At 48.3% G+C, this 14,446-nt stretch overlaps 1 protein-coding gene and 2 long non-coding RNA genes across 23 annotated transcripts in view; 2 read left to right on the top strand and 1 right to left on the bottom strand.

Annotated features, from left to right (window-relative positions):
• The window catches only part of NHP2 (NHP2 ribonucleoprotein), a 170,049-nt gene that overhangs the window by 4,436 nt on the left and 151,167 nt on the right, over nt 1-14,446 (bottom strand). For 6 of the 13 annotated variants that reach the window (XM_050794258.1, XM_050794256.1, XM_050794255.1 and 3 more), the window contains exon 2: nt 34-268. In XM_050794258.1, coding sequence (XP_050650215.1) covers nt 34-193 — 160 coding nt within the window. In that variant the 5' untranslated portion in view covers nt 194-268. The remainder of the gene's footprint in view (nt 1-33; nt 269-14,446) is intronic. The other 7 variants (XM_050794262.1, XM_050794261.1, XM_050794260.1 and 4 more) reach the window with 2 other exon arrangements.
• Nucleotides 192-14,114, top strand: LOC126956942 (uncharacterized). The gene is made up of 2 exons (XR_007726597.1): nt 192-498; nt 13,302-14,114. It is a non-coding gene; the product is annotated as an uncharacterized LOC126956942 (long non-coding RNA).
• On the top strand, nt 7,236-8,453 carry LOC126956944 (uncharacterized). 9 transcript variants are annotated; one of them, XR_007726605.1, is made up of 4 exons: nt 7,236-7,328; nt 7,499-7,513; nt 7,873-8,102; nt 8,183-8,266. It is a non-coding gene; the product is annotated as an uncharacterized LOC126956944 (long non-coding RNA). The 9 variants fall into 9 exon arrangements; XR_007726604.1 differs by lacking the exon at nt 7,499-7,513 and adding an exon at nt 7,431-7,445; XR_007726603.1 differs by lacking the exon at nt 7,499-7,513 and adding an exon at nt 7,386-7,445.

Raw genomic sequence — 14,446 nt, 5'->3', positions numbered from 1 at the left:
ACCCCATTCCGGCCACGCCGGCTCCCGCCTCACCTTTCTTGATGCATTTGTAGAGCTTCCGCGTGAGGCGGCGAGAAGCCAGGGGCTGCGCGATGGGGTTCTGGTTGACCAGCAGCTCCTGGTAGGTGCGCTCCCCGGAGCACGCCTCCGCCTGAGCCTCGGGCCCGTCGGGATCTGCCTTTATTTTGGTCATCGCAGCGGCCACGGAAACCTAGTCCCAGGGAGGCGAGCCCACGCGGTCCCCAGCTTCAGGCATCACTTCCAGGTCATCAGCTGCGCGAGAAGCCGCCGCACAACACGGCCAACCAGGAAACGACGTCTCCGACTCAGCCCAATCGTTGATGCTCAGCTCCGTGACTACGGAGAGCGGAGAGGGGCGGAGTCATGGTCCTATAGGCGGGGCCATCCCCTATATATTAGTATTACTAGTTTGTAATACTAATTACCTTTGGTCCTGATGTGGCAGGCCTGCCATTTTTGTGTTGCTGCAACAGGCCAGTAAGTAGAAACTTAGAAGTGTTCTGGTGGTTGTGGGTGGGAGCGCAGGTCAAGAGACGGGGCGGAACGGATTAGGGCGGAGCCGAGGGACTGTGAGGCTGGGGGCGGAGCCGTGGGAATCTGGGCCGGAGGGAGCGGGGCCCTGGGTGCTGGAAAGGATGTCCCCTTTTTTTTCCCTTTTTGACAGAGTTTCGCTCTTGTCGCCCAGGCAGGAGTGCAATGGAGCAATCTCGGCTCACTGCAACCTCCGCCTCCCGGGTTCAAGCGATTCTCCTGCTTCAGCCTCCCGAGCAGCTGGGATTGTAGGCATGCGCCACCATGCCCGGCTAATTTTGTATTTTTAGTAGAGACGGGGGTTTCCTCCATGTTGGTCTGGCTGGTCTCGAACTCCTGACCTCAGGCGATCCGCCCGCCTCGGCCTCCCAAAGTGCTGGGATTACAGGCGTGAGCCACCGCGCCCGGCCTAAGGCTGCCTCCTTTCATGCATAATTTTTCTTACTTTGTTTTCTGACCCCTGGATCCCGTTGGGCAGGTGTGAAAGATACAGAGCAAGTAATGACCCCACTGACCTGAGTCTGCACCGCTTTTCCCCAGATAGCATGTGGCTCACTCTCATCCCGCAGGGTTCCGTTCCAGTGTTTCTCATGGGAGAGGTTTCCCTGATGATTTCATCTGAAATTGCAATCCCCTCTCTCTCCAAACTGGCATGCCCTCACCATTGTTTTCCCCGCAGTTCTTACCATTGCCTGACGCTACACATGCGGAGGGCCTAGCCAAGAAGCCAGCCGGGGCTGAGGGAAGGACGGCTCCAGCGAAGCCGGGAACAGCGGAGGGAAGCTTTGGGGACGGAGCTCCCTGTAGTGCACGGGGAGAGCTATGAGGAACCGCCCTTTGCATGGGTCGGTAGAAGGTTAAGGGACAGAGCTGCCAGGGCGTGGGGGGCGGTGGCAGGCCGAGATCCAGTGGATCTTGGTATCTCTGATTAGCCGCTTCCACTATTTTTTGGAACTCTGGATGAATATTAATTAGATAATCGCTGCAAATTACTAATTTGTAATGCTAATTACCTTTGATCCTGATGTGGCAGGCCTGCCATTTTTGTGTTGCTGCAACAGGCCAGTAAGTAGAAACTTAGAAGTGTTCTTGTGGTTGTGGGTGGGAGCACAGGTCAGTTAAACCAACTTAAAAGTTGGTCTTTCTCCTGTGTGGTGATTCATGCCTGTGGTTCCAGCTACCCAGGAGGCTGAGAGGGCGATCGCTTGAGCCCAGAAGTTAGAGGCTTCAGTGAGCCATGACTGCACCTGTGAATAGCCACTGCACTGCAGTCTGGGCCACCGAGGAAAGTCCTGTCTCTAAAACAAAACAAAACAACAACAACAAAAAAAACCTTTTAACTCTGGAACTAAAGTGCAATCAATTTTATTTGTTTTGCATTAAATAAAAACAAACAGGCCGGGCGTGGTGGCTCACATCTGTAATCCCAGCACTTTGGGAGGCCGAGACGGGAGGACCACGAGGTCAGGAGATCGAGACCATCCTGGCTAAGACGGTGAAACCCCATCTGTACTAAAAATACAAAAAAATTAGCCGGGAGTGGTGGCGGGCACCTGTAGTCCCAGCTACTCGGGAGGCTGAGGCAGGAGAATGGGGTGAACCCAGGAGGCGGAGCTTGCAGTGAGCCAAGATGACGTCACTGCTGTCCAGCCTGGGAGACAGAGTGAGACTCCGTCTCAAAACAAAACAAAACAAAACAAAACAAATAGCTTATTACGGCCGGGCGTGGTGGCTCATGCCTGTAATCCCCGCACTTTGAGAGGCCGAGGAGAGCGGATCACTTGATGTCAGGAGTTCAAAACCAGCCTGGCCAACATGGTGAAACCTCTCTTTACTAAAAATACAAAAATTAGCTGAGCATGGTGGCATGGGCCTGTAGTCCCACCTACTCGGGAGGCTGAAGCAGGAGAATCACTTGAACCTGGAAGGCGGAGGTTACAGTGGGCTGAGATCACACCACTGCCCTCCATCCTGGGCGACAGAGAGAGACTCTGCCTCAAAAACAAAACAAAAAATATTTTTAAAAATTCAGTATTTTGACTGGGCACGGTGGCTCATGCCTGTAATCCCAGCATTTCGGGAGGCCGAGGCCAGCAGATCATCTGAGGTCGGGAGGTCGAGACCAGCCTGGCCAACATGGTGAAACTCCATCTCTATTAAAAATACAAAAAATTGGCTGGGCGCGGTGGCTCAAGCCTGTAATCCCAGCACTTTGGGAGGCCGAGACGGGCGGATCACGAGGTCAGGAGATCGAGACCATCCTGGCTAACACGGTGAAACCCCGTCTCTACTAAAAAATACAAAAAACTAGCCGGGCGAGGTGGCGGGCGCCTGTAGTCCCAGCTACTCGGGAGGCTGAGGCAGGAGAATGGCGGGAACCCGGGAGGCGGAGCTTGCAGTGAGCTGAGATCCGGCCACTGCACTCCAGCCCGGGCGGCAGAGCGAGACTCCGTCTCAAAAAAAAAAAAAAACAAAAAATTGGCCGGGCGCGGTGGCTCAAGCCTGTAATCCCAGCACTTTGGGAGACCGAGACGGGCGGATCACGAGGTAATACAAAAAATTAGCTGGGAGTTTTGGTGGGTGCCTGTAATCCCAGCTACTCGGGCGGCTGAGGCAGGTGAATCGCTTGAACCCAGGGGGCGGAGGTTGCAGTGAGCCGAGATCACGCCATTGCACTCCAGCCTGGGCAACAAGAGCGAAACTCTGTCTCAAAAGAAAAAAAAAAATAGTTTTTTTTTTTTTTTTTTTTTTTTTTTTTTTTGAGACGGAGTCTCACGCTGTTGCCCAGGCTGGAGTGCAGTGGTGCGATCTCGGCTCACTGCAAGCTCCGCCTCCTGGGTTCACGCCATTCTCCTGCCTCAGCCTCCTGAGTAGCTAGGACTACAGGCGCCCGCCACCGCGCCCGGCTAATTTTTTGTATTTTTAGTAGAGACGGGGTTTCACTGTGGTCTCGATCTCCTGACCTTGTGATCCGCCCGCCTCGGCCTCCCAAAGTGCTGGGATTACAGGCTTGAGCCACCGCGCCCAGCAAAAAAAATAGTATTTTATCTTGTTTGTTTATTTGCTTATTTGGGAGATGGGATCTCAGTATATTTGTTGCTCAGGCTTGCCTTGAACTCCTGGTCTCAAGCAATCTCTGCCTCAGCTTCCTAAGTAGCTGGGACTACAGGTGCACCTGCACCTACCTTAAAATTTAATTTTTTTTCTTTTTTTTTCTTTTTTTTTTTTTTTTTTTTTTTGAGACAGAGTCTCACTCTGTTGCCCAGGCTGGAGTGCAGTGGCATGATTTCGGCTCACTGCAAGCTCTGCCTCCCAGGTTCACGCCATTCTCCTGCCTCAGCCTCCTAAGTAGCTGGGACTACAAGCGCCCGCCACCAAGCCCGGCTAATTTTTTTGTATTTTTAGTAGAGATGGGGTTTCACTGTGTCAGCCAGGATAGTCTCAATCTCCTGACCTCGTGATCTGCCCGCCTTGGCCTCCCAAAGTGCTGGGATTACAGGCATGAGCCACTGCACCAGACCTAAAATTTAGTATTTTAATAAGAGAAATTATGATGTAATCCATGCTCACTTTAGAGCTTCCCAAAACTCTTCACAAATAGAAAAATATATCAGTCATCAATGAACATGCTATATAAACAATAAAAAACAATTCGAAAGCAAATAAGGTTTGTATATACAATGTAAAAAATAATTTGATCCTTTAAAGGTTTTTGTTTTGCGATTTCTTGAGAAAAGATAGCTCCTTCCTGAGCTTTAGGTTACTGTCAGCTTTTGCCTTCCTGCTGACAACTTTGCTGTACCATTCTCCACCCCCATACTCTCCCCACTCTTCTTCCTCCTCTTCTGTCTTGTAATAGCGGTTCTGCCCCTCCCTGGGAATCCTTTCTTGAGTGTCGTGTGGGTCTGTGAGAGCAGCTCTGTGGCCTCCTCCGAGCACACAGTGGCAGGACTCTGCAGGGTGGTTTTCTGTTCTTGTTTCTGAGTGGTGTTTCTGCCTTTTAGGACAGATGAAAATGTGCCAGGTTCACCAAGGGGAGAAGTACTGCCAGTTGTGTGCATGGGGCACAATGAACTCTGTCCAGCAGAGTGATGGAGAATTTCATTCCTGAGAAACCCAATTCAAACAAATTCAAACAAATGGACTCACTTGACTGACCTCACTCAGAGCCTCAGTTGTGGAGTCCCTTCAGCTCTTACATGGAAGGAAAAAGACAGTTAACATGTTAACATTTATGTGGCAAGCATATTACATACAATATCTCAGTGCTCACCAAAAAATACCTCTATGGTAAGGGTAAAGACTTTACCATCCCTTTACCAGGAATAAAACCTTTATATTAACAATTTACTGACACACATAAAGGTGAATAGTTTGGTGTAGCTCACACAAAGCTGGATTTGAACCCAGGTCCACTTGTCTCCAAGCCCAGACTTTACCCATACCTGTGATTTGACATTTGAGTTTAGCTAAAAAGGATATGTAAATAGTGAAAGTGTAGGAACCTCAGTTTGGCCCAGGTCACACGTGTCTGCATTTTGAGCCATAAGACAATGAAGTGCTGAGAAAAAATATGTCTTCAGAAAACCACACTGTTAGGCCGGGCGCGGTGGCTCAAGCCTGTAATCCCAGCACTTTGGGAGGCCGAGACGGGCGGATCATGAGGTCAGGAGATCGAGACCATCCTGGCTAATACGGTGAAACCCCGTCTCTACTAAAAAATACAAAAAAACTAGCCAGGCGAAGTGGCGGGTGCCTGTAGTCCCAGCTACTCAGGAGGCTGAGGCAGGAGAATGGCGTGAACCCGAGAGGAGGAGCTTGCAATGAGCTGAGATCCGGCCACTGCACTCCAGCCTGGGTGACAGAGCAAGACTCCGTCTCAAAAAAAAAAAAAAAAAAAAAAAAAGAAAACCACACTGTTTTGTTTTATTTTCTTTCTCTCTCTCTCTCTCTCTCTCTCTCCCCCTCTCCCCCTCTCTCTCCTTCTTTCTTTCTTTCTAAGACTGAGTCTCAGCCGGGCGCGGTGGCTCAAGCCTGTAATCCCAGCACTTTGGGAGGCCGAGACGGGCGGATCACGAGGTCAGGAGATCGAGACCATCCTGGCTAACACGGTGAAACCCCCGTCTCTACTAAAAAATACAAAAAACCAGCTGGGCGAGGTGGCGGGCGCCTGTAGTCCCAGCTACTTGGCAGGCTGAGGCAGGAGAATGGCGTAAACCTGGGAGGTGGAGCTTGCAGTGAGCTGAGATCCGGCCACTACACTCCAGCCTGGGCGACAGAGCGATACTCCGTCTCAAAAAAAAAAAAAAAAAAAAAAAAAAAAAAGACTGAGTCTCCCTTTGTCACCCAGACTGGAGTACAGTGGTGCCATCTCAGCGCACTGCAACATCCGCCTCCCAGGTTCAAGTGATCCTGGCACCTGCCACCATGCCCAGCTAATTTCTGTATTTTTAGGAGAGATAGGGTTTTACCATGTTGGCCAGGCTGGCCTCGAACTCCTGACCTCAAGTGATCCACTTGCCTTGGCTTCCCAAAGTGTTGGGATTACAGATGTAAGCCACCGCAACTGGCCTGTTTTCTTTTTTTGTTGTTAACACACTGTGTATTTCTTTCTTTCTTTCTTTTTCTTTTTCGAGACAGAGTCTCGCTCTGTCACCCGGGCTGGAATGTAGTGGCTCAATCTTGGCTCACTGCAAGCTCCCCCTCCCGAGTTCACGCCATTCTCCTGCCTCAGCCTCTCGAGTAGCTGGGACTACAGGCACCCGCCACCACGCCCAGCTAATTTTTTGTATTTTTAGTAGAGACAGGGTTTCACGGTGTTAGCCAGGATGGTCTCGATCTCCTGACCTCGTGATCTGCCTGCCTTGGCCTCCCAAAGTGCTGGGATTACAGGCATGAGCCACTGCACCCAGCCAACACACTGTGTATTTCTAAGGCCAGACTCAGAAATCTGTTCTGAACCCAAGTTGTTTTGTGTGAGTTTATTGCTTTATTGATTTTGTTGGAATGGCTACTATTTGAGGTTATTCTTTTTTTCTTTTTCTTTTTTTTTTTTTTTTTTTTTTTTTTTTTTTTTTTGAGATGGAGTCTTGCTCTGTTGCCCCAGCTGGAGTGCAGTGGCACAATCTCGGTTCACTGCAACCTCTGCCTCCCCGGTTCAAGTGAGTCTTATGCCTCAGCCTCCCAAGTAGCTGGGATTATAGGCATACACCACCATGCCTGGCTAATTTTTGTATTTTAATAGAGACAGAGGCTCACCATGTTGGCCAGGCTGGTCTCAAACTCCTGACCTCACATGATCTGCCCACCTCGGCCTCCCAAAGTGCTAGGATTACAGGCGTGAGCTACTGTGCCCAGCTGAGCTTACTTTAAGCAGTGTACAATGACTGATAACATAAAGATTAATGGGCACTAGTCCAGGGCTCTAAATGACAAATGACTTTAGGCAAGTCATTTAGCCTCTCTGGGCGTCAGTGCTTCACCTACAAACTGAGAAAGTTAGATCTAGATGGACTAAGGTACATTTTTTTAAAAATTGGGGAGGATTTTTTTTAAATTGAGAGATAGATAGATAGATAGACTGACAGATGATAGGTAGGTAGATAGATGATAGATTAGATGATAGAAGATAGATGACAGATAGATAGATGATAGATAGATAGATAGATAGATAGATAGATAGATAGATAGATAGATAGATTATAGGTAGGTAGATAGATGATAGATAGATGATAGGTAGGTAGATAGATGATAGATAATAGATAGATAGATGATAGGTAGGTAGATAGATGATAGATAGATAGATAGATGATAGGTAGATAGATGATAGATAGATAGATGATAGGTAGGTAGATAGATGATAGATAGATAATAGATAGATAGATGATAGGTAGGTAGATAGATGATAGATAGATAGATAGACAGATGATAGGTAGATAGATGATAGATAGATGATAGGTAGGTAGATAGATGATAGATAGATAATAGATAGATGATAGGTAGGTAGATAGATGATAGATAGATAGATAGATAGATAGATAGATAGACAGATGATAGGTAGATAGATGATAGATAGATAGATGATAGGTAGGTAGATAGATGATAGATAGATAATAGATAGATGATAGGTAGATAGATAGATAGATAGATAGACAGATAGATGATAGGTAGATAGATGATAGATAGATAGATGATAGGTAGGTAGATAGATGATAGGTAGGTAGATAGATGATAGGTAGGTAGATAGATGATAGATAGATAATAGATAGATAGATGATAGGTAGGTAGATAGATGATAGATAGATAATAGATAGATGATAGGTAGGTAGATGATAGATAGATAGATAGACAGATAGATGATAGGTAGATAGATAATAGATAGATAGATGATAGGTAGGTAGATAGATGATAGATAGATAATAGATAGATAGATGATAGGTAGGTAGATAGATGATAGATAGATAGATAGATAGATAGATGATAGGTAGATAGATGATAGATAGATGATAGGTAGGTAGATAGATGATAGATAGATAATAGATAGATGATAGGTAGGTAGATGATAGATAGATAGATAGACAGATAGATGATAGGTAGATAGATAATAGATAGATAGATGATAGGTAGGTAGATAGATGATAGGTAGGTAGATAGATGATAGATAGATAGATAGATAGATAGATAGATAGATAGATAGATAGATAGATAGATAGATGATAGGTAGATAGATGATAGATAGATAATAGATAGATGATAGGTAGATAGATGATAGATAGACAGATAGATAGATAGATAGATAGATAGATAGATAGATAGATAGATAGATAGATAGATAGATAGATGATAGGTAGGTAGATGATAGATAGATAGATGATAGGTAGGTAGATAGATGATAGATAGATAATAGATAGATGATAGGTAGGTAGATGATAGATAGATAGATAATAGATAGATGATAGATAGATAGATGATAGATAGATAGACAGATAGATAGATAGATGATAGACAGATAGATAGATAGATAGATAGATAGATAGATAGATAGATAGATGATAGATAGATAGATAGATGATAGATAGATAGATAGATAGATAGATAGATAGATAGATAGATAGATAGATAGATAGGGTCTCCTCTGTCGCCCAGGCTGGAGTGCAGTGGCTCAATCATAGCTCACTGCAGTCTTGAACTCCAGAACTGAATCAATCTTCCCACCTCAGCATCCCGAGTAGGTGGGACTACAGGCATGCACCATCATGCCAGCTAATTTTTGTATTTTGTGTAGAGATGGTGTTTTGCCATGTTGCCCAGGTTGGTCTCCAACTCCTGGGCTCAAGTGATCCACCCAGCCTCAGCCTCCCAAAGTGCTGGGATTACAAGCTTGAGCCACTGGGCCGAGCCACAAATTGAGATATTACCAGGCATAGTGACTCACACCTGTAATCCCAGCACTCTGGGAGGTTGAGGCGAAATAATCTCTCTTTTTTTTTTTTTTTTTGAGATGGAGTCTTGCTCTGTTGCCCAGGCTGGAGTGCAGTGGCACGATCTTGGCTCACCACAACCTCTGCCTCCTGGGTTCAAGCGATTCTCCTCCAGCCTCCCAAGTAGCTGGGATTACAGGTGCCCGCCACCACTTCCAGCTAATTTTTTGTATTTTTAGTAGAGACGGGGTTTCACCAGGTTGGCCAGCCTGGTGTAGAAGTCCTGACCTCGTGATTCACCCCACTCGGCCTCACAAAGTGCTGGGATTACAGGTGTGAGCCACCGCGCCCGGCCGGAAGAGAATCTCTTGAGCCCAGGAGTTCAAGACCAGCCTGCAGGAGGACCACCTGAGTTGGGGAGATCAAGGCTGTGGGGAGCTGTGATTGTGCCACCGAACTCCAGCCAGGGTGACAAAGCGAGACCCCCACCTCAAAAAAAGAAAAAAAAAAAAAAAAAAAGAAAGGCCGGGTGTGGTGGCTCAAGCCTGTAATCCCAGCACTTTGGGAGGCCGAGACGGGTGGATCACGAGGTCAGGAGATCGAGACCATCCTTGCTGACACGGTGAAACCCCATCTCTACTAAAAAATACAAAAACTTAGCCGGGCGAGGTGGTGGGCGCCTGTAGTCCCAGCTACACGGGAGGCTGAGGCAGGAGAATGGCATAAACCCGGGAGGTGGAGCTTGCAGTGAGCTGAGATCCGGCCACTGCACTCTAGCCTGGGCGACAGAGCGAGACTCCGTCTCAAAAAAAAAAAAAAAGAAAAGAAAAAAGAAACGCTGTACCCTTTAGCTATCACCCTCTGACTTCCTTATCTTTCCTGAACTCTAAGCTACCACTAATCTACGTTCTGTCTCTATCAATTTATGTGATCTGGACATTTCATAGAAATGGAATTACATAATATTCAGTCTTTTGTGACTGTCTTCTTTTACTTAGAATAACATTTTCAAGGTTTGTCCATGTTACAGTATTTATTAGTGCTTTATTATTATTATTATTTTGAAATGGAGTCTCACTCTGTCGGCCAGGCTGGAATGCAACGGCACGATCTCAGCTCACTGCAACCTCTGCCTCCTGGGTTCCAGCAATTCTCCTGCCTCAGCCTCTCTAGTAGCTGTGATTACAGGCACGTACCACTACGCCCGGCTAATTTTTGTGTGTTTAGTAGAGACGGGGTTTCACCATGTTGGCCAGGCTGGTCTCAAACTCCTGACCTCATGATCTGCCCACCTCTGCCTCCCAAAGGGCTGGGATTATAGACGTGAGGCACCGTGCCCAGCCTAGTGCTTTATTATTAAATAATTTTCCATTGTATAGATATGCCACATTTTATCCATTCGGCAGTTCACGGATTGGATTGTTTCCACCTTTTGACTATTATGAATAATGCTGATATGAACATCCACGGACAAGTGTTTGTGTGGGTATATTTTGCCGTTCTCTTGGGTAGATACAATGAAAATGGCTGGGTCAAACGGTAACTCTGTGTTTAATGTTTTGGGGAAAGGCCAGGCCGTTTTCCAAAGTGGCTGCACCATTCCTACCAACAGTGTATAAACGTCCCAATTTCTTCACATTTTTAACACGTTGTTATCTGACAAATCCAGTTTCCTGGAAAGAAACGTTTCAAAGGGACTTATGAACAGAAGCCGTGTCTGTGTCTCCGGTGTGGGGAGACAAGATCGTAGCTCCCCGCAGCAGTATCCCCAGATCCAAAGCTTCTGTCCCAAGGGAGCAGGTTATTCAGAAGGGATGTGTGGGCAAGCGAAGTGTGATAACATCAAGGCTCTTGGACGTCACGGCAGGATAATGGTAAATACAGCCTCATACACAAGGAACAACAGATAAACTGGAAATCTTAGAGTTTATTATATAACACAGTAGTTTAGCATCCAAGATGGAGCTGCTTTAGCCTCAACAGAGGAGTTGTAGGCTCATAGCAACATTGAAAGGGAGGTAGAGAGATTTCCCATCTGCCCCCTGCCCCACACATGCACCTCCTCTCCCATCATCATCTTCTACCAGAGGGTACATTTGTTACAATTGATCAACTCACATTGTCACATCATAACCACCCAAAGTCTATTGTTGACATGAGGGTTCACCCTTGGTGTTGTACATTCTATGGGTTTGGCAACATTTCTAACATGTATCCACCACTACAGTATCACACAGGGTTGTTTCACTGCCAGGGTGCTCTGGGTGGAGGTGAGCCACAAGAGGGATGGCAGCTGCAGGCTCTGGCCAGGGGCAGCGGGGTGGCCATTGAATCCATTATCAGCCACAGATCCCCAACTGCAGTGGGAGACACGCTTTACTCTGGGCCACCAACCAAAGCCTGAGCTTTTCCCAGACAGATCTGGTTTTTGTTTTCGTTGTTTTTGAGATGGAGTCTTGCTCGGTCGCCGAGGCTGGAGTACAATGGCGCAAGCACAGCTCACTGCAAACTCTGCCTCCCAGACTCAAGCGATCCTCCCACCTCAGCCTCCAGAGTAGCTGGGACCACAGGCATGCGCCACCACATCCGGCTCATTTTTATATTTTCTGTAGAGACAGAGTCTTGCCATGTTTTTATATTTTTTGTAGAGACAGTCTCACCATGTTGCCCACGCTGGCCTCAAACTCCTGACCTCAAGCAGTCCTCCTGCCTTGGCCTCCCAAAGCGCTGGGATTAGAGGCATTAGCCACCACCCCTGGCCCAGACTTTGTTTTTGTTGTCGTTGTTTGTTTTTGAGACAGTCTCCCTCTGTCACCCTCGCTGGAGTGCAGTGGCACTATCTCGGTTCACTGCAACCTCTGTCTCCTGGGTTTAAGCAATTCTCGTGCCTCAACCTCCCAAGTAGCTGGGACTACAGGCATGTGCCACCACGCCCGACTAATTTTTGTATTTTTAGTAGAGACGAGGTTTCACCACGTTGCCCAGGCTGGTCTTGAACTCCTGACCTCAAGTGATCTGCCACCTCGGCCTCCCAAAGTGCTGGGCTACAGGTGTGAGCCACTGCACCCAGCCTCCTTCCAGACTTTGTGCCATGGAGCTGTGGGGGCCAGGACCATTGGCCCCTAAGGGTTCACTGAAAAATCACTGGCACAAGGCAGACGATTATTAGAAGTAAAGGGAATCTCAGTAGGTTTGGGTCTGCACCGTGCATACTGGACTTTCCATTCATTCAGAACAACTTACTGAGCCTCTTTATGTGCCCAACACTGTGCTAGGCATCGGGGAAGCCATGGTGAGCTAGACAGAGAGTCCTGGTCTCCCAAGCTTCCGCCCGGGAAAGTGCTAGCCGGGAGAGCAATATAGAAAGGGAACCTAGGAAGGGATATGGGAAAAGGGCTCCCTACGGGATTTGTTGGATGTGACAGGGCAGAGGAGGAGGGTACTGGGAAGACCTAGGGGTGAAGAGAGAACGAGGGCAGGGCCCGATGGGACAGCCACCCTTAGTGCTTACTGCAGCCTTCTTCATAGTTGAACCTCCCCATCCTACAGCGCAGGAAGCTGCAGGAGGTGCCTGGTGGAGAGTCTGCTCAGAAATCATTTGAACAAATGACTTTTTTTTTTTTTTTTTTTTTTTTTTTTGAGACGGAGTCTCGCTCTGTCGCCCAGGCTGGAGTGCAGTGGCGCAATCTCGGCTCACTGCAAGCTCCGCTCCCCCGGGTTCACGCCATTCTCCGGCCTCAGCCTCCCGAGTAGCTGGGACTACAGGCGCCCGCCACTGCGCCCGGCTAATTTTTTTTTTTCTGTTTTTTAGTAGAGACGGGGTTTCACCGTGTGGGATCTCGATCTCCTGACCTTGTGATCCGCCCGCCTCGGCCTCCCAAAGTGCTGGGATTACAGGCTTGAGCCACCGCGCCCGGCCACAAACGACTTTTATGGACTTTTGTTCATCCCCCGAAGCTCCTAGGGCACCGTTGCAGGATTTTAAATTGGGGAGTGGCATGGTAGCTTCGTGGTTTTGGAAGAGCGTTTAGGCTCTAGCAGGGGAAACAGAGGGTGGGCAGGATGCCTGGGGAAGGGGGAGAAGAATGAGAGCAGCGAGGGAGCTTCAAGGGTGGCCTGGTCCAGGATGGTGGCCGTGAGGCTGCGCTCAGGGAGTTGGCAAGAGCGATATACAGGACATGACAGGACTTTGAGATACGGGGTGTGGCAATGGAACAGGAGGATGGCTCAGGCAGACAGAATTTCTGAGACAGCCCCCCAGAGATGCCCTGCCCAGAACCTGTGAGTATGAGGAGCTGTCACTCCTGCATGTCTCGTTATTTGGCACAGTTGACTCAGACGGAGAGACAATCCAGGATTATCCGGGTTAGCCCAGTGGAATCCCTTGAGGCCTTAAAGCAGAAAGCTTTCTCTGACTGGCGGCGGAGGGGCAGTGGCGGAGATCTCAGGAGCAAGCAGGATCTGAACACTGCTCCCGGCTGTGAGGATGGGGGGACCACGAGTGAGGACCAAAAAGCAACCACAGGAGCTGCGAGTGACTGGCTGACAGGAGGCGGGACCCAGGTCCTACAGCCACTGGGAACTGAACCCTTCCAGCAAGAGGAGTGAGCCTGGAGGGGGATTCCAAGCACCAGATGAGATCACGGTGGATGGAGACTTTGATGTGAGACTTCAGCCCAAGCCCTGCCCTCCAGGACTTCTGACGTACAGACCCATGAGATAATACCTGGGTGTCTTTCCCAGCCACTGAGTGGTCAGTTGTTACAGCAGCAATGGGGAGCGCATACACCAGATTTCTGGACACATTCACTGCAGTGAAAACCAACATAGAGACCTGGTGTGGTGGCGCACGCCTGTAATCCCAGCACCTTGGGAGGCCCAGGCAGATGGATCACTTGAGGCCAGAAGTTCAAGACCAGCCTGGCCAACATGGTGAAACCCTGTCTCTACCAAAAATACAAAAATTAGCTGGGTGTGGTAGTGGGCACCTGTAATTCCAGCTACTCAGGAGGCTGAGGCAGGAGAATCGCTTGAACCCAGGAAGCAGAGGTTGCAGTGAGCCAAGATTGCCCCACTGCACTCCAGCCTGGGCAACAGAGCGACACTCCATCTCAAAAAAAAAAAAAAAAAGAGAGAGAGAGAGAGAGAAAGAAAAAGAAGGAAGGAAAACCAACGGAGAAGGGCAGAAAGAAAAAGAAGAAAGAAAAGAAAAGAAAACCAACGTAGAGAGCGAGGCAGGGCAGGCTGGGAAAGAAAAAGAAAAGAGAGGGAGGGAGGGAAAAGAAAAAGGAAGGAAGGAAGGGAAGGAGGGAGGGAAAAGAAAAAGGAAGGAAGGAAGGGAGGGAGGGAGGGAAAAGAAAAAGGAAGGAAGCGGGAGAAAAGAAAAGAAAAGCGATGTAGAGGGCGAGGCAGGGCAGGCTGGCAGAGGAAAGAGGTCCCGGGGACTCGGGATGGATAATAAGGGTCCCCACCTC

The sequence above is a fragment of the Macaca thibetana genome, chromosome 6, assembly GCF_024542745.1.
Source record: "Macaca thibetana thibetana isolate TM-01 chromosome 6, ASM2454274v1, whole genome shotgun sequence".
NCBI lineage: Eukaryota > Metazoa > Chordata > Mammalia > Primates > Cercopithecidae > Macaca > Macaca thibetana.
The sequence above is the reverse complement of the archived record's forward strand: the minus strand, read 5'-3'. Positions and strand labels throughout refer to the sequence as shown.